Genomic DNA, 24,542 nt, shown 5'->3' with positions numbered 1-24,542 from the left:
ATATATATATATATATATATATACAGCCAGTGCAATGGCGTCTTAGCTGAACCTAGAGTCAAAAACGGAAATATAGCGTTTATACAGGCCCACAATGACCTCATCCTTACTGCGGTACTATACATGGAGGACCACAATACTGATAAATGTAAATGATAAATGCTGTATGCACCCTCGCGCAGGATTAAAACGGGATAAATCCTTCATTCCATCACGCGCCATCATCTTGGCGATTGGTTTTTTTGTTTGTTTTTTTCCACTGTTGTAGTAAAATCCCCCCAAAAATCGGCTGCAGGAAACGCAAATAGAATCGGAACCTAATTCGTGACCTGATATCAGAAAGACGCCAGGATGCTTTGCCCGACAGCTCGGCGTGATAAGGGCCCGTGTACGTCGGTGCTCTCCATGGTTCTGAACGTGGACGCCTGCGTCGAAATGAGGATGCTTGCAGTAAGGCGGTGGCCTCGTGGCGGATTTCTGTAACGGGTCTTTTTTTAAATTCCTTTCTCCAAAGTCACGATGCACAGCGCTGTAATATTAAAACAAGGCTACCCGAAAGCATGTCGTCATTGTTTTCCATTTAGCCCGAACGTCTCTCAAATGGACAACCCCGCACAGCTCTGCGTTCATAAATAAAATGAAACCTCGCTAGGATGCTATTTCCCTTTGAATCTGCAAGGAAATAAATAGGTTGCTGACACTTACCGGATGTGTATCATCCGCGCAGTGAGAAAATGCACTGCAGTGATGCTCTTACGTCTTGGGTAGTACCCTTATTTTCCCTTATAGCACGCAAGACGAGGCAAAATATAAACCATCTCGAGAAAATGCGAATTAAAAAAAAAAATAGAACAATCCAGCCGGAGGAATAAAAATGCGTTTACTTATGCAAATGCATCAGCGCGCCTGGTCTTGTGATGCACCGGCGATGGGAGGCAACTGTGGAATGGATGCTGAGATGAAGATGTGCTGCTGGTCCTTGCCACGGGATGCGGATGCTGTCTGTTGGTGACGGTGGAGCGGGGAGCATGGCTGCATGGCGCAAAGGCAGTGGTTGGGCGCCGCTCTGTGCTCTGTCCGTGGTGCTGTTTTTTTTACAACTCCACCCATCACAAAAAAGAAAAAAAAAGAAAACGTTCAAGCAAACAGACTGAACCCAGTGAACTCTGCTTATCCGTTTATTGATAACAATGACGGTAGTCAAGGTTGGCCTATTTTTTTCCCCGTTTGCGTCAAATTTGGATTTCGACTATAGAAAACGATGGCATGATATTTCCCACCAGGTCTGCCAGTAGATCCCGCGGTATCTTTTTTTTTTCCAAAGGCATATTTTCCAAAAATGACTTTTATGACTAAAAGTTTAATGTATCCTAATATCAAATAAATCAGTGTATCTTGGTGTCACCAGCCTACCTGAATTTAAGGGTGATTTCAAAATCAACAGCGGACGGGCCCATTTTGTCCATATATTTTCAATAGGCTGCTGCATTATAGGACTTTTGTGTGTAAGAAATCGGTAATCTCCTTTATTCCCTCACAAATAGCGACCACGATGACGGATAAATAATCAGAGAGCATCATTATAAGAAGCAGACATAGAATAGGTTCTCTTACTGTATGAGAAACTGGGGGGGGGGGACCCAAATAAGATTATGAGCCTAATGTTCGTTGTAAAGCAAATGTTTTTATTCAAATTCCCACATCTCTTTAAACCCCGACATGTATGCGGGTGTTACAATGTAGCGCTGCGTAACGTAAATTCTGCCGTCATACGTAACGTAAACGTAATTGTCATACTACAAGTAGTATTTGAATAAGGAAGATGGCGGCTGCGGCGGTGGTTGAATTTCAGAGGGCTCAGTCTCTCATTAGCACGGATCGCAACGCTTCCATTGATATCCTGCATTCAATAGGTACGTGTTGAATGTGATTACAGACGAGCGGAGCTTTTCTGATCACTACGTTTTTGTTATTTGTCCGCTGTTGTAAGGTCAGCTAGCCTGCTAGCTAACGCCGTTCATTGACTTGAGCCGGTCCGTGCGCCGTGCTGACTCACTCTTGAATGGTGGGACAGCGGTTACGCTAGATAGCAGTGAGCTAACGTTAGCTGGTGTTAGCAAAGTGGCTAACACCAGGCCTTGCCGTGATTCGCACGCTAATTTGCGATGCGACAGTTCTCGGCAACGTGCTGTTTTCATCAGGCTAGTTATGTCATGTAACTTGGATGGCTTTGGCGTGAACAGTAGTTAACTAGTTAGTTGTACCTCGTTAAGACAGTGCACGGTGTTTATTGAAGCCAGCGACTTTAGCTTGTTGTCTAAAGTATCTGACCCATCCATGTTACATTAGCTGCTCCTTAGCCAAGTGAAATATCAAGTAGCTTGTGGTTGCTAGCTAATTTGAGATAAAGACAGGTAGGCACTGGCTGAGGAATGTTGCATGATGAAAGGCCAGCTGAACACACTAACACAAACTGCTGTAGGCAGGAAGCTAGCATGCCTTATTGGTGTCGCTATGCTTAAATTGCCTTGTCACACTAGCCCGCTAGCCGATGAGCTTGCCTGCTCCACTATTTGCTGCCCTGGCAGTTGTTAATATTTTGACACGCTACACATGGCTATCGAGTTGTAGTGATTTTCTGAAGTAATGTTTGTAGATGTAGATCAGATTCATTGACGCTTGTTGTGATTGTAGGCTACTGTGAACTCGATGGCAGGTATAATCTTAACACAGGGGTTCTGTAGCATTTAGTGGCCAAGAACCAGTCTGGAATTGAAAAATATTCCTCCAACTCATAATTGGAAAAACGTTTCTTCAACATAAAAGCTGTTGTTAACTTGTTGCCTTGTTCCAATAGTGAGGAGAGATGTTCAAGAAAACGATGAGGAGGCTGTCAGAGTTAAAGAACAGAGCATCCTGGAGCTGGGGACACTCCTGGCCAAGACGGGGCAGGCTGCAGGTAAACATCTTCATTTCTTCTCGACGCTTTCTTATATAAATGAGTGGTTTTGAGCTGTTTTTTTATTCATTTAATCCCTCATATGGTAGTACATTTATTATGGTGTATATGAGTACAATCACTTGTCACAGTTGCTCGATTTTTCGCTCTTGTCAGTATTTCCTTTTAGGCTTTAAATTCGTGTGATTGTAAGCTCTCACTGTTATTACTTAGTTGCATGGTGGTGTAACTGAATGATTCATATATGGTACTGTGTTTGGGTTCTCTAGAGTTAGGAGGACTGCTAAAATTTGTGAGGCCGTTCCTGATATCCATCAGCAAGGCCAAGGCAGCCCGGCTTGTCCGTTCTCTGCTGGACCTCTTTCTTGACATGGAGGCAGCAACAGGGCAAGAGGTAGAGCTGTGTCTTGAATGCATTGAGTGGGCCAAAGCTGAGAAGAGGACGTTCCTGCGACAGGCTCTTGAGGTAAAGTTTCAAAGACAAAACAAATTCTTAGCCGAGGAAGAGGATATTTGTGCAACCATTTAAGTTTAGCACTAGTCTTGGTAAAAGCTACTGATAGAAAGTATTGAGCACTTGAGAGTTTTTGTTGATGTATGAATGAATAGCTAATCTTTATCAGCTGTTACAAAATTCGAAGGGGCAATGCCATTTTCACATATTCAATTTTTAATTAATAACACTTTGCCACGAGTTCTAACACTATTTCTCATTGTCAGTAAGGGTCAGAAAGAGTGCTTCAACTATAGGTAAACACATGAAGTTTGTATAGAAAAGAATGAGGAGGCAGTAGAATTGTGTAGCATGTCTTGAATGGGCCAAGGCTGGGAGGCAAACCTCCTCCAGATGCATCCCATTAGAAAGGGAGCATTGGAACACAGTGGTGAATGAAGAGATGTGGTAGTGATGCTTGTGGGTTTAAAGGGGGCAAAGCCTTGGATCAAATTTCTCCAAATACAGTCAAGGTAAGGAAGCAAACAATACAATTCTGGAGCTATATAAGAAAGTTGTTGTTACTCTGTAGTGACAGCCAATATATAGGTGTTTTTTTTTTTTGTCTTAGAAAACCTGGAAATGTCATGAAATCTCAAAATTGTGCTGTACACAGGCAGGATAAGAATAATCAACCAAATACTAACATTCCTGATTGCTCACATCCTAAGCCAAGAAAATATCTGTAGCAGATTGTGATAAATATTTGTCTTACACTTTGATAAATGGCATGGCACAGTCATTGACATGGAATTTGTTTCGCTAAAATGTTAAATAACTTGTAAGGAGAGGGTCTATCTAATGATGTGTTCATGGGTGGAAAAGTCATGATATGCTTACTTTAAAGTTTGACTGTGTTCAAAAAATAATGTAATCATGATCAGACATGAAATTGAAAATAAAAAAGTTTGTTAAAATAAAACAGGGTGATTGTTATTTGATATTAAGAAACCTAATGCATAAGGACAGCGTCTGATTACTTTCACATGAACTAGTCTTGTATGTGATTCTTTTGCACAAGTTTAGTCACAGTGCAAAAACTTGAGCTTGTTAGCCCAATAAAGCAAATTTGCTTTTTCATTTTTTAGTAGATTACAGTGGCTCTCACCTGATTATTATTATTTTTGTATTTTTTTGTCCAAAGAACACTTTTGTAAACCATTTAATTTTAAAGACATCCCTAATTTTAGCCTGCTTATTTTTGTCTCACACACACACACACACACACACACACACACACACACACACACTGTCCCAAGATCACACAAGAAGGCCTAGTATGAGTTACTGGACAACATCCAAAGTTTAATAATTTGTTGGAAAAGGTTTGGTCATAAGATCGATAAAGGGATATTTGACCAAGTAGACTAATTTTGGATTGATAAAGCAATTCATTCATTTTTCTTTGTGTTTGGGTATAATCTCACATGGCAAATCTAACCACATTGATTGAGTGCCTATCTGGGGAAGTGCCCCCAGTGTAGCAGAAAACTAAAATACAATGTCTTCTCTTTCCTGTAGGCTCGACTGATCTCTCTATATTTTGACACCAAAAGATACCAGGAGGCCTTGGCACTTGGTGAGTGACAGCTCTGGTTTCATGGACAAACAGGATTTTCTTTCTCTTTTGAGCTGGGGGGCATCTGTCTTACTTCTGCAAAGTCTTTACAAGGACTGGGCAAGTTGAACTCAGGTGTTCTTTTTCTCATAGCTCGGGAGGTAAACTCCATTGCAAATTCCATTATTTAATTTAATTTTAATGATTGAAATTGCACATACCTTTTAGAATATGAAGAAACATCATTTAATTAAAAGTTAACTTTCCTAAATAATTCAGATTTCCTGCAATTATTATCCACCTGTATATGCAACCATTACAAATCAATTTTAAAGGTTGACAGTACTGCTTAGTGAGTTTTCAACATGCTCAATTTAACATGGACTCCAGTTCAAAAATGTTATATTTATTTGATAATCAGAAAGACAATGTTAAGCAAATGTATGTTGCAATATAGTTTGACTTGGAGCTCGCTCCTATAGAACAAAAAGAGAAAACGGTATATGTTTATTTCATACTGTGCATTTATCTCCTGGCTGTTTACTAAACCATTACAAAAGTGTTATCAAGTAATCACAAAAGCTAATTTGCAAGAAATACAGTGTCTCTCCCTTTCACACACTCCTTTCTTCTCCTCCCCCTTTCTTTAGGCTCTCAGTTGCTCCAGGAGCTAAAGAAGATGGATGACAAAGCCCTGCTTGTGGAGGTTCAACTGCTGGAGAGTAAGACATACCACGCCCTCAGTAACCTGCCCAAGGCCCGTGCTGCCCTCACCTCAGCCAGGACAACAGCTAATGCCATTTACTGTCCCCCAAAGCTCCAGGCGGCACTGGACATGCAGTCAGGTTAGACCTCTTCTTCCGCAGCATACCATGCTCAAGTGGTACATGCAATTGATTCTTAGTGATTATTTAAGCTTATATGTAGTTTCAGTTGGATGGGACGACTTCAGATAATGTTTGGTAAATTATCAAACATGGAAAACTACACCGATTAACCTTCACATACTTTGCTGTGGTTGTCTTTTTTTGCGCTGATTTTACCATCCTACATGACTTGCTTCATCCATCTGGTATTGAAACTGAAATAAACCCAACACTAAAAAGTATTTTCAATCCTATATTTGACCCAGGTCAATTTTACAGCATGAACATGTTTCAAATCAAACCATTATCCGACTCTAATGAGGTTAAAAGCAATATTCATTTGAAAATAAATACCCTGCAGGCCAGTTTACAAATCAGCTTGATTGAAAACAGTACAGAAAAATAATACAAATAAAGTAGCTAAATTAAATAGCTGAACACAAATGTCAAGTAGGTTTTTATTAACTCAAGACCAAACTGTTAGAACACTATAAACAGGCCTTCTTGCCACCATGTAGTAACTGCCCCCTGACCCACAAACTTGTTACACAAGTTGTGGTAAATGGTAATGGTTGGTAACCAATGCCATAAAGTAAACTTGTCATTAAGATGTGATTTAGATTTCCAACTCACCATTTTCTCCTGATGTTTGTTTAAGGGACACCGACTAAATTTTCAGCTTTGTTTAAAATAGATTAGTAACAAGCTGAAAATTTAGTCGGTGTCCCTTAATTGCATAATTTGTTAATTCATAGCAAGCGGGTGTGTTTTTTTTACAACTGAATTGTGATTGTGTGGCAGTCATTAGCCCAATACAAATATATGCGATACAGTTTGAACTAAGTGTGACTCATTTCCCTTACTCGGCATGTCAGCTCTTTTTTTCATTAGTAGCCATCTCACAAGGCAAGCCAGTATGTGTTTACCAAGCTGAAGGAGGCAAACCTGTGCTATGATGCGTAATGATAATGTTTATTCAGGACACCAGAGTAGAAGAGTTAATTTAAATTAAAAAAAAGATATTGATTTTTGAATGTTTTTTTCTCCATTTCGTCAATATGCAACATTTTCATCAAGAAGTCTTTATTGTCTACAATGCCAGCATGACCATTCACCCACCCACCCATGTTTGACAGAACATATTGCTGTAGTGCTATGATTAGAGACTTGGATCACATTATGTAATAACTGTCAATGGCCAAAATGTCATTTGCCCCTTTTCCTACATCTCCATCTATGGCAAACATGTCCAGTGTTTGTTTTTGACTTTTCAAAAAGTTACACTTTTGTTGTCTGTTGTTCAGTCTTAGTGATTTTTTTTTTTGGTTGCTGTTTTCTCTTTATTTTGTAATATTCAAACTTAACTGGAGACAGTTGAATGTAGTCTCTGTATGTGAGTGGTGACTTGGCTTTCTCTACTGTTGCAGGGATCATCCATGCAGCAGAGGAGAAGGACTGGAAGACGGCCTACTCCTACTTCTTTGAGGCCTTCGAGGGTTATGACTCCATTGACAGCCCAAGAGCCATCACGGCACTCAAATACATGCTGCTCTGCAAGATTGTGCTCAACTCGTAAGCTAAGAATTCAATAAGGCTGACCTGTATCCAGTTATTATGTGAAATACATCTCCACCCCATCCACCACCTGCTACACCAGGCAGGATAAAGCAGTTTCTCATGGTATCCCAAAAGTTCTCAAATCAATTCAGGTCTGAAAAAAATGGCCTCTTTAAAGCATTGCTGACAAAGCAGCACTTATTAATTTTGCCTCACAATTTTTAAAACATTTTTGATTTTATTTATATAGTTATTTTTTTGTTTTAATTATACTAAATCGCCCTTAGGTGTGACTATGGGTGTGTGTGTTTGTGTGGGTGTGTGTGTGTGGGCCCTGTGTGATGGCCTGGCGGCCTGTCCAGGGTGTCTCTCTGCCTGCTGCCCAATGACTGCTGGGATAGGCTCCAGCATCGCCGCGACCCTGAGAACAGGATAAGCGGTTCAGATAGTGGATGGATGTAAGAATGTGAAGTTTGCTGCACTTTTCCGCATTAATCTGCTTTGATTTTTATAGGACCAGTCCCTGCCTGTTCATGCAACAGACCGTGTTTACCATCCACGATGTCAGAATGTTGCCTTTGTATCTGTCGTGGCCTTTTCATTTGAATACTGGAGTCTTTTGGTTGAGGGTTTTTTTTTCTTTCTTTAAATTGGTTTATCCCTTTTTTTTCTCAGTCCAGAGGAGGTGCAGGCTCTGATCAGTGGGAAACTGGCCCTGCGGTATGCTGGCCGACAGGTAAGAATCTGTTATCACTACGTGTAAAACTTGGATACTTTGGGGCAAATTTGAGTATAAGAGCTCTAAAGCAGCCTTATAGCAAAAAAAAAAAAAAAAAAACACCATGCTATTTAGAAATTGTAATTGTAAGTAGCCTTTCTTAGCTCAAGACAGAAAAAAGAATTATAATCAATGCTACTTTTCTGAATAGAGAAGCTTACATTCTACTTTGTCTTTCTCTCTCTAGACAGATGCATTGAAATGTGTTGCTCAAGCTAGCAAGAACAGATCTTTAGCAGACTTTGAAAAGGTAAGAAATCCTTTCAGTCAGATCCAATCTCTTGCTAATGGCATCCCATGCTGAGATGGCTGAGTCCACATGTGTCTTCAGGGTCTCACAAATTGTCTCTGTGAAAGCATTCAAGTTTTTCATAATAGCAAGTTTTGCATCTTCCAGGCCCTCACAGATTACAGAGCAGAGTTGAGGGATGACCCCATCATCAGCACTCATCTGGCCAAGCTGTATGACAACTTGTTGGAACAGAACCTCATCAGAGTTATTGAACCCTTCTCCAGAGTACAGGTGAGGACCTGGACATATCACTTCACAAAATCTTCTTACAGCTGTAAGATAATTCAATAAATCAGGAATGATAATCTTATTGCTAGGTCATATGTGTTATGCATGTTTTACGCCTTGCAGATTTCTACATTTTTTTTGGCTTTATATATTTTTCTGTCTTGGCTCAAAACTGGATCCATTGTCTTACTGTGAAACAAAATTGACCAAGATGCTAAAATGCAATGAAAAACAAAGCAGCTGACTGATGTCTCAGTCATTGGAACTTGAACATGTGTGGGTAAAGGCAGAAGTGGTTGCAGTTGAGAGGCTGATAAATGCCATGAACTTCCTGGCACCAGGAGGAGGATGATTACCAACTGTGACCTAGTGAATAATTGTCTCCAAACATCCATCCATCCATCCATTGTCCAAACCACTTATCCTGCTCTCAGGGTCACAGGGATGCTGGAGCTTATCCCAGTAGTCATTAGGCAGCAGGTGGGGAGACACCCTGGACAGGCTGCCAGGCTTTGGTTTTCTTTAGCAAGTCATCTGACCCCTAACCTGTTCCAGGGGTGTGACAGTGCAAGCAATAAGTTGAAATAAGTGTTTTTAGTGTTTGGTAGCCATACCAACATGTACCCTGGCTCTGCCAAATGATGGAAGCTAAGCAGGTATGGATTTGGCTAGTACTTGTATGGGAGACCTCCTGGGAAAACTTGAGTTGCTGCCAGAAGTGGTGTTGGTGGGCCAGTAGGGGGCAGTCTTCCCTCTGGTCCTAATAAAAACAATAAATATATCAAAATCCCAATGCTCCAGTGCAGTGACGGGGACACTGTGCTGTAGAAGATGCTGTCCTTCGGATGAGACGTTAAACAGGTCCCGACTCACTGTGGTCATTAAAGATCCCATGGCATGATCACAAAGAGTGGGGGGTTCCCCGGTGTCCTGGCAAAATTCCCAACCTGGCGGTCTCTGTCTGGCCACCTAATCATCCCCGCCACATAACTAGCTGAAAGATTCCTCCCTCTCCACCTCAAACTGATGTGTGGTGAGAGTTCTGGTGCAAAATGGCTGCCATGCATCACCCAGATGGGTGCGACACATTGGTGGTGGTTGAAGTGAGTTACCCCCTTCAATGTGAAGCGGTTTGGGTGTCCTGAAAAGCGCTATATAAATGTAATGATTATTATTATTATTATAGAGGGATGTGTTTTAATAGGCCTATCTTGTGAAATTGAAAATAATTATCTTGTGTCAATGATAGCTATAATCATAAACATTCACATGGAGACATCAAAAAAGTATACATTGCATTTGAAATATATTTTCTCCTGTTTCACAGATAGAGCATATATCAGGTCTCATTAAGCTGTCAAAGGTATGTAATGCCTCTGTTCGTCCCCAAAAGTGTTATATAGTGAGTCTTGGGTTCAACATTATTCTGGTGCCATCAATAGTTTTATTACTCATTCACTGTCCATATTTTTTAGGGGGATGTTGAGAGGAAATTGTCACAGATGATCCTGGATAAAAAGTTTCATGGTAAGTGAAACTGTCTGCTGCTGACCAGATTTTCAGCACACTAATGAAATGTTTGTCTGTCAGGAAAGTACATGTCATGGATGCACTGTAAATTTTGATAACGCCTCTGTAGGAATCTTGGACCAAGGTGAAGGTGTCTTGATCATATTTGAGGAGCCCCCAGTGGACAAGACTTACGAAGCAGCCCTGGAGACGATTCAGAATATGAGCAAAGTTGTGGATTCGCTCTACAACAAAGCCAAGAAGCTAACATAGGAGGTAAGAATGCAAATGCTACTGCTGCATTCCATTCAGCTTGGTGAAGACTGGATTCCATGCTTTGAAGTTTTGACCTACAGGTTAAAATCATTTTAGTACAGCAGCTTGGAGAAACCACACAGGCCCATCAGTACTTGCAAGAAAAAAATGCTTTTCTGGCACGTCTAGTGCTAAAATTAGCAATTTAAGAATATTTAACAAAGTGTCAGGCATACAGAACTACTAAGCCAAATAAGTTGTTCAAAATTTATTAACCAATTACCACACAGATGATCCAATAAATGCAAGATCAAGCAATGCAAAACCTAGAACTTTGTTGTGTTATGAAGTTAAAGTTTATAATAAAAATAAGCTGTTAACAGTTTTTGTCTTTCTGTTCTGTGTCACAGGTCAACTTTATCTAGGAAAAGCCAGGGTCCAAAATCTTACCCAAGTGTGAATTTTGACTTCAAGGGGCCACTCCTTTTAATTATTCCTATTACAGTAGGATATCCACAGTACTGACCTCCTCAGCTGAATGGAATGCAGCATAAAACCCCTCCCACTCCCCCACCTCCATTATCTCTTAATGTGTGATGTATTTGAAAGCCTGGTACATTTTTGCTGCATTGCTTTCAGTAAAGTCAGTGAAAGTAATTACCTTTCGAGTGCATTGGTGACCTCTTGTAACACGAATACCAAGACCCTTTTTACCCAAAAAGTGTGCCAGCTACCCAGTTCCCTCTTACACTCAAAACATTTTCTTCTATCCTCAGAACAAATGGTGACCACAGTTGTGCAGTTGAGGAAGTGTCTGTGAGTGACCAGCGTGTGTAATATTTTAAGAAGGGGACAAGGGAGAGCAACAAAAGTCCCACAAACTGCAACAAACAGGATAACCAGTTCCCCCATGAAAGTCCCCCTCTCGCTCAATGGACAATTTCATCACTTCTCTTGTCTTCTTTCCCCCCCCCCCCCTCTTTCATTTTTGATATCCATTCAGGATTCTGTATAACACTCAGCGGCCAGAGCAGGCTATCAGGGAATATTGTACAACCACAATTAAAGATTAACAAGTAAAAGAATACATATATGTTTATATCTCCTATAGAAATAAATGTCAGGCTTTAAAAGCCTTCAGATGACTCCCCTGCAACATCGACCTCTGGAGCCTCAGACCCTGCTGCTATCTCTACATGGCAGGGACAAGGCTTTATCTTTTCTTTTTTTTTCTTTTTTCTTTTTTATTCCTGGTTCATATCTTTCAGAAGCGCATTGTTCAGTTTAGAAGGTTAGGATACTCCTGGGGGGGGGGGGGTACTCTGGCAATTGAATCTTGGTCAAAGAGCTCCCTCTAGCTCTTGCATCTGTGCTCACCATATCATTGCCAACAGTCTATCCCCATTGTATTTCAGATAGTCATCAAATTCACTTTTCTGATTTGCGTTTTTGTCTGTGAATAAAAGTTATTTCGACCTCTTTTGGCCCATCTACTCACCTAAGTACATAGAGCAAATAGGATACTGATTCATACCGCTCGTGCCCCCCTTTTTTTTTTTTTGCCCTTTTTGCCTCTGTTTGGGTGCAATATAATTTAGGGGTACAGATGTGGAGTTGTATTCATTGCCTCTGAGCATCTATGTCTTATCCCCCAAGTGAGCAATTCTTCATGGTTAGTTTCTAGCACTACTGTGGTGTGCTAGTAACCAAACAATTTGTATGGTTTTGAGTTTTGTTTTCATTTATAAAGTCATTTTCAAAATAAATATTTTGTATTTTATGGATTTTGTCTGCCTCTTGCAAAAAAAAAATACAAAAAAAAATCACTGAATTGATGTGATCTGACCTGGTTACTCTTTGGTTGTCTTCTGTTTGATTGGTGTTTGCTTGAGGGGTTTGCCAACTTAAAAGAATATATACAGGCATTTGTATGATTTGGAGGATAATTGTGCCTATAGTTTTTATGGGGGAAAAAAATAAAGGGAAGATGTGTAGGCCAGAGGAAAGAGTAACTGCTGAAATCAAACCACAGAAAGACATTAACACTGTTTGAGATGGGGAATTTGATTGAAGTTTTATCTCCTGTAGGCAAAGTGGTGACAATGTAAAAAGAAAAAGGAAAAAAAAACCTGCTCGAAGGGCATTAAATCACAGTTCAATGACAGCTTTGGACTTTATTTGATTTTTTTTCATAGTCTTGTGGTTAGTTAGGACAGTGAAAGATGTGAGCGTGGTGGGAGGGAGTGACGTGCAACACAGGTCCTGAACTTCATTCAGTCCCAGGATGTTGTGGTGATGCTTGAGACTTCATGATACATGTTAATTGTTTGAGCCACCAAGGCGGCTCCTTGGTTTTGTCGTAGTTTTTGCATTCGTTTTCATTCGAACCGTGAACAATGTTAGGAAGAACAGGCTGGAGACTCGAGACCAGCCTTTATTATTATGATATTACACGGTGTTAACCTGATCCATCATTGTCAGATTTGGGAAGGGGGTGTGGATTTTACTGTATGATTTCAGACCACAATTATCAAGACGGGGTATCGGTAATGAGAGCATCTGCAGCGTCTGTTGTAATCCAATGCTCATGCAAGGCATTGCTTCCTGTGCGCTTCCAGATGACCGAGACTGGTTTTCCATTTCTTATTTCAGACGATAGCTTCACTGTGCAGGTTCGCTCATGTTTATCTGCTGATATCAGAGTGCTCTAACAAGTGCCATAACTTGTGGAATTTTTTTTTCTCCCTCAAAGCCATGTCGACAAGAAGCACAGTCATTAGTACACTTTAATTTCTCAAATGGGAGGTGTTCAGAGCTGTCATGCTATTTTAGAGGAGGAAGTTTTGGGAAATGTAAAGTCCCCCACGCTGTAATTGAAAGCCTCAAATTTCCGTCAAGAGGATATTCTTTTGATTTTTTTTTCTTTTGGGATGCCCTCTTTGGTGCACGTGTTGACAAAAGTACAGCTTCTTTTTACAGTGTCCCATGTCATCCAAAACAAAGACTGATTCCTTTGTCACTCTTGTTCTAATTTCATGTTTTATTACTATTCATGTCTATAAATTTGTAATATAGCTTGTCATCTATTCACTGCTTCATTTTGATTTCCAGTCCAAAAATAAAGTATGGTTGCTTGGTTTGGATTTCTATTCACATCAGTATCAATTGTACAAGCGGTTCTTACTGATCAACAATTACCGATCAAAGCTATCTGATGTTCAGATGAGTTAAAATAAAATCTTTTTTTTCCAAATGTGTCTTGCTCTTTAGATGATCTTTAGAAAAAGTACAATTTTGGTTTTTCTCTTAATGCAATAATTTCTATAAAAATATTTAAAGTTTCTGTCAATTGTGCAGTATAATAAAGTTTGGAACCGTAATTTGGCACTAGATTTACCACAGAATCGGCAATAGATATCTGAGGAGAATAAGAGGCATGTTACGGGATATACACCGATCAGCCAAAACGTTAAAACCACCTGAGGCCACTGCCATCAGTGAATACTGTTGCCATGAAGGGGTGTACCTGGTCTGCGACATTGTTCAGGTAGGCGGTACGTGTCAAGGTAACGTCCACATGAATGTCAGGACCCAGGGTTTCTCAGCAGAACATTGCTCAGAGCATTACACTGCCTCTGCCGGCTTGCCTTCTTTCCATAATGCATCCTGGTGCCATCTTTTCCCCAGGTAAATGACGCAGACACGCCTGGACGAACACATGATGTAAAACAAAACGTGATTGATCAGACCAGGCCACCTTCCACTGCTCCACGGTCCAGTGCTGATGCTCATCTGCCTATTATAGGTACTTTCAGCGGTGGACGGGTCATCATGGGCACTCTGACCAGCCTGCTGCTACACAGCCCCATACACAGCAAGCTGTGATGCACTGTGTGTTCAGACACCTGTCTTTCATAGCCAGCATTAACTTTTTCAGCAATTTGAGATACAGTAGCTCTTCTGTGGGATTGGACCAGACAGCCTAGCCTTTGCTCCCCAAGAGCATCAATGAGCCTTGGGTGCTCATGACCCTGTCGCCAGTTCACCAGTTGTCCTTCCTTGGACCACTTTTGGTAAGTACTGACCACTGCATACTGGGAACACCCCACAAGATCTGCCATTTTGGAGATGCTCTGAGCCAGATGTATGGCTATCACAATTTGGCTCTTGTCCAAGTCACTCAGATCCTTTTTACTACTTCCAACACATCAACTTCAAGAACTGACTGTCCACTTGCTGCCTAATATATCCCACCCCTTGACACCTTGACAGGTGCCATTTTAACAAGGTAATCATTGTTATTCACTTACCTGTCACTGGTTTTAATGTTTTGGCTGATCAGTGTATATGCACGTATGTACAGTGCATCCGGAAAGTATTCACACCCCTTCACTTTCCCTACATTTTGTTATGTTACAGCCTTATTCCAAAATGGATTAAATTCCTTTTTTTCTCATCAATCTACACACAATACCCCATAATGACAAAGCGAAAAAGGTTTTGTAGAAATTTTTGCAAATTTATTGAAAATAAAAAACTCAAATATTGCATGTACATAAGTATTCACAACCTTTACTAAGTACTTGGTTGAGGCAGCCTTGGCAGCGATTACAGCCTCAAGTCTTCTTGGGTATGAAGCTACAAGCTTGGCACACCTATATTTGGGGTATTTCTCCCATTCTTCTCTGCAGATCCTCTTGAGCTCTGTAAGGTTAGATGGGGAGCGTCGCTGCACAGCTATTTTCAGGTCTTTCCAGAGATGTTCAATGGGGTTCAAGTCTGGGCTCTGGTTGGGCCACTCAAGGACATTCACAGACTTGTCCCGAAGCCAATCCTTCGTTGTCTTGGCTGTGTGCTTAGGGTCGTTGTCGTGTTGAAAGGTAAACATTCGCCCCAGTCTGAGGTCCTGAGCGCTCCGGAGCAGGTTTTCATCAATGATCTCTCTGTACATTGCACCATTCATCTTTCCCTCGATCCTGACTAGTCTCCCAGTTCCTGCCGCTGAAAAACATCCCCACAGCATGATGCTGCCACCACCATGCTTCACTGTAGGGATGGTATTAGCGAGGTGATGAGAGGTGCCTGGTTTCCTCCAGACGTGACGTTTGGTATTCAGGCCAAAGAGTTCAATCTTGGTTTCATCAGACCAGAGAATCTTGTTTCTCATGGTCTGAGAGTCCTTTAAGTGCTTTCTGGCAAACTCCAAGCGGGCTGTCATGTGCCTTTTACTGAGCAGAGGCTTCCGTCTGGCCACTCTACCATAAAGGCCTGATTGGTGGAGTGCTGCAGAGATGGTTGTCCTTCTGGAAGGTTCTCCCATCTCCACAGAGGAACGCTGGAGCTCTGTCAAAGTGACCATCGGGTTCTTGGTCACCTCCCTGACCAAGGCCCTTCTCCCCCGATTGCTCAGTTTGGCTGGGCGGCCAGCTCTAGGAAGAGTCCTGGTGGATCCAAACTTCTTCCATTTACGAATGATGGAGACCACTGTGCTCTTCGGGACATTCAAAGCTGTAGAAATGTTTTTGTACCCTTCCCCAGATCTGTGCCTCGATACAATCCTGTCTCAGAGGTCTACAGACAATTCCTTTGACTTCATGGCTTGGTTTCTGCTCTGACATGCACTGTCAACAGTGGGACCTTATACAGACAGGTGTGTGCCTTTCCAAATCATGTCCAATCAATTGAATTTACTACGGGTCGACTCCAATCAAGATGTAGGAACATCTCAAGGTTGATCAGTGGAAACAGGGTGAACTTGAGCTCAATTTTGAGTGTCATAGCAAAGGGTGTGAATACTTATGTACATGAAATATTTCAGTTTTTTATTTTTAATAAATTTTCAAAAATTTCTACAAAACCTTTTTCACTTTGTCATTATGGAGTATTGTGTGTAGATTGATGAGAAACAAAAAGGAATTTAATCCATTTTGGAATAAGGCTGTAACATAACAAAATGTGGGGAAAGTGAAGGGGTGTGAATACTTTCCGGATGCACTGTATAAATGTCTAGGTGTCTGTGTGTGTGTGTGTGTGCGTGTGTGCGTGTGTGTGTGTGTGAGCATCCATTTATTAATGACTTTATTTTTGAGCCACAGAAAGTTGAATCAGTTCATCTGGGTACAACGTTTATTGAGAGAACCGTTTTATCACTCATCTAAGTGACCTCTTCAGTCTCAACTGACTGCAGGTATCCCACCCTTATAAACGATACAGTGGCATAACAACTGAAACCAACAATCAGTTTCATATGCAAATATGGGTGTGACCATTAACTAGAGTTACAATGGCCATGTGTACTATTATTTTTGAGTGTAAATAAAATATTTGCATTTCCTGAAGAAAATGCATGTGATTGCTGTTGCTGCAGCTGCTGCTCCTCTCCTGCCCAGCCTCTGAAAGAGTCTCAGCAAGAAGTGTTGGTGATTCAGGTCTGAAGATACCACCCAAAATCAATGGTAATTGAATATTGAATGCGTGGTGGTGTTTTATAAAGGCCACGAGACTATTGGTGCTATGCTTCAATATGTCGTGCACATGCTCATGGAGCTGTTCATCTTATGACAGAAATGTCGAAATATCAAGTTATATTGTTACTGTTGTGCCCCGTTTGTAAAATTGTGTCAAATGTGACACACTTGTGCATTGTGGCTGTATGAGGAATATTTACAAAATTGGTTTCAATACAATTTTCATTGACGACTTAAGGCCCATTAAATGTATCAGGCCACAACTTTAAAACTGTGATAACCAATTAGAGACAGCTTCTCCTGCCCAGTCTGACTTGACGAAGTTCACTCCATGTTTTCATGAGGAAGCAGACACATGCTTGCTCCTGCATGCGTCAGATGCTGTTCAGAAGGTTTGCATGAAGGGGACTATTCGTACTGTAGACACTGACATTGTTGTCCTGGCCATGGCCATGTTTAGGGTGATCGAGCTGGAGGAAATGTGGATTGCTCTTGGTGCAGGCACCAGCTTCAGATACATCTGGGTTCATGAAGTGGCCAACAAGCTGGATCCAAGTACTTGTGCCACTCTCCAATTGTTCCATGCACTTACGGGATGTGACAGAGAGGAAATAAAACTACATGGGCGACTTGGAAGACTTTCCCTGAAACGACTGAGGCCTTCAATGAACTCATGCAGATGCAAGGTGGTGTGAGTGAGCTGTCCAAGTCACTGTTGTAGTGCTTTGGCGGTGATGTGTGATAGAACGAGCGACACCATGGAGGTGAATGAAGCTAGAAAACAGTTCTTTACTCAGAAATACCGAGCTCTGGAGAACATCCCATCATGAAGGCTGCGCTAGAGCAACACATTAAGTGAGCCACCTATCAGGGCAATGTATGGAGCAAAGCTTAAATACCTGACCCTGAGCTGCCAAGCCCTTCTGATTGGGGCTGGGCGAAGGAAACAACAGGATGGCAGTCACTGTGGACAAGCATTCCAGAAGCTTCTGTGAGGCTTCTGGGAGAACTTATCCATGAACTTATCCATTGTGGCTGCAAGAATGGGTGTACTATGCACTGCAAGTGCAAAAAGGCTGCCCTCAAGTACACTGCCCTTTGCTCATTATCAGGAGACTGCTAGGCTTGAAAGGATATACATAACCATACTGAAAGGATGTCATTGTAGAGTGGATTGAGATGCCAACATGGCAACAACGTTGCTCAGTCAAATTTAACATGTCAAATCTACCTTGTGTGAAGTCCACTTTTTGGTTTGTGTGCGTGTGTGTGTGTGTGTGTGTGTGGGGGGGGGGTAAACCCATTTGTTTATGTTTTACTTTATTAAGAGTTTACTGTAGTGCTGTGCAATATGTACAATAACAGCAACAAAAAAACAAAACATAATGATGCATACCGCCTTTATGCCTGTGAAAAAGTGAGAAATTTTGAAATTTCACAGCTTGACATTTGTTCACCCTCTACCTTGTCCCAGAGGTAAAATCTGAAATGTCTCCACGTCTGAAAATAAACGTCACGGTTTATAGAAACACTGGGGAAAGTTCCATGCTTTAGTCTAGACAGAGAACCAGACGAATTCGCAAATGCTAATTAGTATTAACGCCACCTAGTTTAATATGCCAGAGCAAAAGCACGAGCTCGCAGATTCGTCTGGTTCCCCGGCTCATAAAACGCACAATACCTTCCAGCTTCGAGTTTATCTGCTCCACTGCATGTGAAAACCATGTGAAAATCGCAATGATGTGTCTATCTTCGAAAATGTGTGAGTAGATGTAATCGTAGGGAGAAATAATAATACAAATAAATAAATAAAGAAGATAACTGAATTTGACGTTAAACGTTACGGAAATGACGACAATCTGTGAAGAACCGGTCCGTTACCCCATGCGTCATTTGCGCGATGTCGTCATCGACCGATGTCCCGCCTCCGAGGACGTTCTGGTAGAGTTTGAGTCTGCTTGTTGTACCTTCAGCGACAACGCCGAATAGCGCTTGAATATCTACCGGGGATCATCACAAAAAGCATGGCTGGCCGGGTGAGTGTATCTTATGCAAATATCATTCTTCTAACGCAACTTACATACCCGCGACAGTGAACGTGAAGCGTTTTGGTTTAATTAAAGGACTGGAGGCTTTTAGTTACACAGCGCCAGCCAGCGCCGCACTCGCCTGTGTGGCAGAATGAGACGTCATTCAAAACAGTCAGAAACCCCGGAAGAGAAATGGAGTATCTTATGACTGCTGTTGTGTTGTGTTTTACGCAATTTTGTCATTCACCTTTTTGTACAAGATGTTGGTAACAAGTAATAAAACTGTCCCTGAATAAGTGACAATAAACCTTGAATAAAGCAAACGTATCGTTTAATGATCCTGATTCTAAACGGACAGGTTTGACAGACAAACTCGACAGAATTTGAATGCACCATTTATTCTTGCGTCTTTTGAACCTAGCTGTAGTGGCCAGTGCCACTAATGACCATTACAATGCAAACTGTGTGTGTGTGTGTGTTTGTGTGTGTGAGTGTGTGTGTGTGTGTGTGATATTTTCTCTCACCGCCTCACTGCAGCTGTCCATAAATACAGGAATGACTATCATGTTCTTTACTGTGACTACTACTAATTTCGGGTGCTTCTGTTAGGGGTAGTAGTAGATCTTTACTGCGAGATTCAGCATATTTAGACTAGACTAGATTAGGCTGGACTAGGCATGGAGTCTATCGTACAATTGTCATGGCCTTGTCAAAACCATGACGTCTTTAAGTGACCTAAAGACTTTGCAACAAAAAAAAAAAAAAGGCTCGGTGAAGCTATATACATTTGGGTCGATTATGTTGGAACAGAATGCAAGGAGTTCCACAACCTGAATTGAATTTTTGTTCATATATCCTCAAAGATGCCAACCCCCACTTTTCTGCAAGTAGCATTGCTCAGCTCCATCATCTTTAAACACTATCTCAGCTGGAGATCTAACCATACCAGACCAGAGGTCTGACTGAAAGCTAGTTTGAAAGACACAGGTGGAAATTATTGTGGCATTGGGGATTCTTAGGTTAGCTGAGATGCTGCAAGTATTTAGTCCTTGAAAATGGGCTGGGCTTTCATGTTTTGAGACTATAAGCCAACTAGGGCTTGATTTCCTGTGGTCTAATTAGGTTATTAGAATGAGAACAGATGAAGTATAGGTTACTGAGGCCTTTTTTTCTTAGAAAGGATTAATTAGCTTGGGCCTTTCTCATAATGCTAACTAATCAGGTTTTCACAGGATTCAAATGGGCTTCAACATATCTGACTTGTTATTAGTAGTGACAGACCTGCTGTTAGCTCTGGTTTAGGATGGCGTGGTTTTAGAGGACATTGTGGCGATGTTATCTTTGGGATGCTAGCTGGCATGAATGTTGATATTGAGGCCAAGGCCTCGGCTTATAATAATTGACGAAACCTCTAATTACTGTTATTGAATTTCTTCAGTTTTTAAAGCATATCAATACTGGAAAGTTATTGTGATAAAGGAGCTTTCACCCATATGAATCTATGTTACCTTGATCCCAACCTTCATATCATGGTACTCTACTTCATACTGGTCTTGTGATCAATACAAAGAGGATGAATGGGAGGTAGTCACGCTTGCTCTGTATAGGCTTTTATGGATGGCTAACCATATTGATTTATATAAGATGTTATTTAGCCTGCATACAAGGAATTTGACTCTGGTTCCTCCATTGCTCTCCATATACTTACACAGAATAGACATACAGCTAAATCAAAGGCAACAAGGTAAACATAAACTTTTAACTACTATGTACAGATATAGAGATATATAAAAAGTATATTATAAAAAAGAAAAGAACAATACCAGTGATGTTGTAATAGGAAGACAATAGTGCAATGGTGCAGAGTGCAAAAATGCTGATATAAATATGTTAACGGGTTCATTTATATGCATGAGGTAGGTGGGAATGACAGAATATGCGTGTATACAATATACAGTATATACAGCTTGCTTAGATTTATTTTTGATGATGATAAGTTAAAGCTGTTTAAATTACAGTACATATATATATATATATATATATATATATATATATATATATATATATATATATTATATGTAGATGTTCAGTGTTACAGGTATATTGCACAGTGATTTTTTTCTGACACTGTATGACTGTATGACACTGTATGGAGTTGTCTCCCCGCCTGCCGCCCAGTGACTGCTGGGATAGGCTCCAGCATCCCTGCGACCCTGAGAGCAGGATAAGCGGTTTGGATAATGGATGGATATATGGCTGTTTTAAGTGTTCATCAGAATGACGGCCTGTGGAAAGAAACTGTTCTTTTCTCTGGTTATTTGGCATACAGTGCTTTGTAGCACCTACCAGAGGGGGGGGGGGGTTGGAACAGGTTGTGACCAGGGTGTGATGGATCTGCAGTGATGTTGCTTGCCCATTTCCTGACTGAAGATGTATAAATCCTGAATGGAGGGCAGGTTGGCACCAATGATTTTCTCTGCAGTCCTGACTGTTCGTTGTAGTTCATTCCTGTCCTGTTTGGTGGCTGAGCCAGACCAGACGGTGATGGATGTGCAGAGGCCAGACTGGATTATTACAGAGTAGAACTGAATCAGCAGCTCCTTAGGCAGGTTGAACTTCCTGAGCTGGTGCAGAAAGTACATCCTTTGCTGGGCCTTTTTGATGATTGTGTCTGTGTTGGATGCCCACTTTAGGTCCTGGGAGATTGTGCATCCCAGAAAGCTGAAGGTTTTTTTTACAGCAGACAGTGCTGTTGAGTATGGTGGGGGGGGGCAGTGTTGGGGGGCTCCTCATGAAGTTTACTGTCATCTCTGAAGTTTTGAGTGTGTTCAGCTCCAGGTTGTTATGCCTGCATCAAAGGGCCAGCTCTTCAACCTCCTGTCTGTATGCAGACTCATCACTGTCCCGGATGAAGCCGATGATTATGTCGTCTGCAAAGTCCAGGAGTTTTAACAAACGCATCTCCTGTGGTGCAGTCATTTGTGTAGAGGGACAAGAGTAGAGGGGAGAGTACACATCCCTTGGGGGCACCAGGTGCTGGACGTGATTTTCCCCAGCCTCGCCTGCTGCCTCCTGTCGGTCAGGAAGTTTTAAATCCACTGTCAGGTGAGGGCTGGTACAGTGAGCCAGGTGAGTTTGGAGTGGAGGATGTCTGGGACAATGGTGTTGAACGCTGAGCTGAAGTCCACAAACAGGAACCTTGTGTAAGTTCCTGGGGAGTTGAGGTGTTACAAGATGTAGTGAAGTCCCATGTTGACTGCATCATCCATGGAGCTGTTTACCCAGTAGGCAAACTGCAGTGGGTCGAGCAGGGGGCCTGTGATATCCTTCACGTGGGCCAACACCAGTCTCGTAACGGACTTCATGACCACAAACATCAGGGTGACGGGCCTGTAGACATTTAATCCTGAGAGACAGGGTTTCTTGGGGACCGGGATGATAGTGCAGTTTTCGGGGCAGGAAGGGACTTCACACAGCTCCAGTGATCTGCTGAAGATCAGTGTGATGATTTGTCCTTATACTTTGTAGTCTGATGTTTTGCGTTTGTATTTTTTTTTTTTTAATTCAGTCAGTTTTCACCTTTTGACTGTACAGCAGGATCAAACCTCAAGGGCCTCTTTTTTAAGTGAGACGGGAAAGTTGCAATTGAATTGGGAGCAAAGGCAGTTGAGCATAAAGACTTTCCTCCAAATATGAATGAGGGTGCAATGCAGGGAGCTCGTAAAGCCTTATCGACTATCCTTTCTGAGGCAGCACTGGGCTCAAACAATTAAGAAATGTTCTCACAAATCAGTAAGGCTAACAGGGGGAGAAAATAAGCTGTAGGAATTCAATAAGTCCAATGTCTACAGCACATAAACGACTAAATTACCACCATTTCCCAACAGTCCATGCTGCTCCACTTTAAGGGGGGGGGGTCACAATCTTTTGCAGAGTCACAGCTCTGCAATACTGGTTTAATTATGCGTATCTGTGTGTGTGTTTGTGTGTAAGTGTGTGTATGCCGTCTTACTAAGAGCACTCAGAGTACAGGAATTAAGTCTGCCTGTGAGATCGTAGATGTTCAAGGGGAATGTGAAGGTGTCATGACATAAATGAGGCTAATTTAAGTTCACTAGAAATAATCCCATTTTGAGAATGCATCTTTATTTATTTTTGATTTCTGGACCCCCCCCTTTTTTTTTTCTCCCGACTTGTACTTGGTCAATTACCCCACTCTTCCTAGCCGTCCTGGTCGCTGCTCCACCCCCTCTGCCGATCCGGGGAGGGCTGCAGACTACCACATGTCTCTTCCAATACATGTGGAGTCGCCAGCCGCTTCTTTTCACCTGACAGTGAGGAGTTTCGGCAGGGGGACATAGCGCGCGTGGGAGGATCATGCTATTCCCCCCACTTCCCCCTCCCCCCTGAACAGGTGCCCCGACCGATCACAGGAGGCGCTAGTGCAGCGACCAGGACACATACCCACTTCGGGCTTCCCACCCTCAGACATGGCCAATTGTTTCTGTAGGGAGTCCTGACCCAGCCAGAGGTAACACAGGGATTCGAACCGGTGATCCCCCTGTTTGTAGGCAACGGAATAGACCACTACGCTGCCCGGATGCCCAACTTCATCTTTAACTATTCTAACTGCAGGGTTCACTCGCAAAGTGATATTGTCATGCACAGTTTTGGCAGTCATACAATTGTAAATGTAATCATCCATCCATCCATTATCCGTACTGCTTATCCTGCTCTCAGTGTCGCGGGGATGCAGTTTTTGGGCGGAAGGCAGGGAGACGCCCTGGACAGGCTGCCAGGCCATCATACAGGGCCAACACACGCACATGCACACGCACGCACACACACACACACACACACGCACGCACGCACGCACACACACACACACACACACACACACACACACACACACACACACACACACACACACACACACACACACACACACACATTCATACCTAGGGGCAATTTAGTACGACCAATTCACCTGACCTACATGTCTTTGGACTGTGGGAGGAAACTGGAGCACCTGGAGGAAACTGACGCAGACACGGGGAGAACATGCAAACTCCACACAGAGGACTACCCGGGACGACCCCCAAGGTTGGACTATCCTGGGGCTCGAACCCAGGACCTTCTTTCTGTGAGGTGACCGCGCTAACCACTGTGCCACCGTGCCGCCTAAATGTAATCATCAACAATAAAAAGAGAAAAGATATCAGTGGGTTTCTGGGAGAAGATTTGATATATTGCTGTATATTGCTATATATTGCTTAAAAAATCTGAGAAATCCTATTTTAGAGAGTGATTGCTAACCTGTGGAAAATCCAATGTGAGCACTTGTACAGAAGCTTATTTTGCAAGAATTCTTCAGGCCCTCGAAGGTAGCAGCTCGACTTTAGCTATCACAACTTGTCTGAAGACCTCGTCTACTTTGGCTTATGATGCGGTTGTACTGACGGTCACCAACACCCTTCGAAGAAATTTTTAAAAAGATATGCATAGCAGCAGGAATGTAAAAAACAATATGGGAGATGTCCCTAAGTTGAG

At 42.0% G+C, this 24,542-nt stretch overlaps 2 protein-coding genes across 3 annotated transcripts in view; both read left to right on the top strand.

Moving 5' to 3' along the window:
* Positions 1 to 1,822: 1,822 nt before the first annotated feature.
* On the top strand, positions 1,823 to 13,742 carry psmd11b (proteasome 26S subunit, non-ATPase 11b). Of its 2 annotated transcripts, none has more exons than XM_056296857.1 (13): positions 1,823 to 1,913; positions 2,858 to 2,959; positions 3,229 to 3,425; positions 4,974 to 5,031; positions 5,661 to 5,855; positions 7,304 to 7,448; positions 8,109 to 8,169; positions 8,399 to 8,461; positions 8,609 to 8,734; positions 10,059 to 10,094; positions 10,207 to 10,258; positions 10,371 to 10,516; positions 11,272 to 13,742. In XM_056296857.1, exons 1-12 carry the CDS (start codon positions 1,823 to 1,825, stop codon positions 10,511 to 10,513), a joined length of 1,269 nt encoding a protein of 422 aa, XP_056152832.1. In that variant the 3' UTR covers positions 10,514 to 10,516; positions 11,272 to 13,742. The 2 variants fall into 2 exon arrangements, with proteins under 2 accessions (XP_056152832.1, XP_056152833.1); XM_056296858.1 differs by lacking the exon at positions 11,272 to 13,742 and adding an exon at positions 10,906 to 11,265.
* Positions 13,743 to 18,902: 5,160 nt separating this feature from the next.
* Positions 18,903 to 24,542, top strand: part of LOC130127288 (vesicle-fusing ATPase-like) — a 43,673-nt gene continuing 38,033 nt past the window's right edge. The window contains exon 1 of the mRNA XM_056296880.1: positions 18,903 to 18,998. Coding sequence (XP_056152855.1) covers positions 18,987 to 18,998 — 12 coding nt within the window. The 5' untranslated portion in view covers positions 18,903 to 18,986. The remainder of the gene's footprint in view (positions 18,999 to 24,542) is intronic.

This window comes from Lampris incognitus, chromosome 17 (assembly GCF_029633865.1).
Source record: "Lampris incognitus isolate fLamInc1 chromosome 17, fLamInc1.hap2, whole genome shotgun sequence".
NCBI lineage: Eukaryota > Metazoa > Chordata > Actinopteri > Lampriformes > Lampridae > Lampris > Lampris incognitus.
Note: the sequence above shows the minus strand (reverse complement) of the source record. Positions and strands in the feature narration are given on the sequence as shown.

Coding starts and splice junctions, on each gene's coding strand:
- psmd11b (XM_056296857.1), top strand. CDS start 1,823: ATGGCGGCTGCGGCGGTGGTTGAATTTCAGAGGGCTCAGTCTCTCATT. Junction 5,032..5,660: donor CCAGGAGGCCTTGGCACTTG/GTGAGTGACAGC, acceptor CCCTTTCTTTAG/GCTCTCAGTTGCTCCAGGAG. Junction 10,095..10,206: donor GTCTCATTAAGCTGTCAAAG/GTATGTAATGCC, acceptor CATATTTTTTAG/GGGGATGTTGAGAGGAAATT.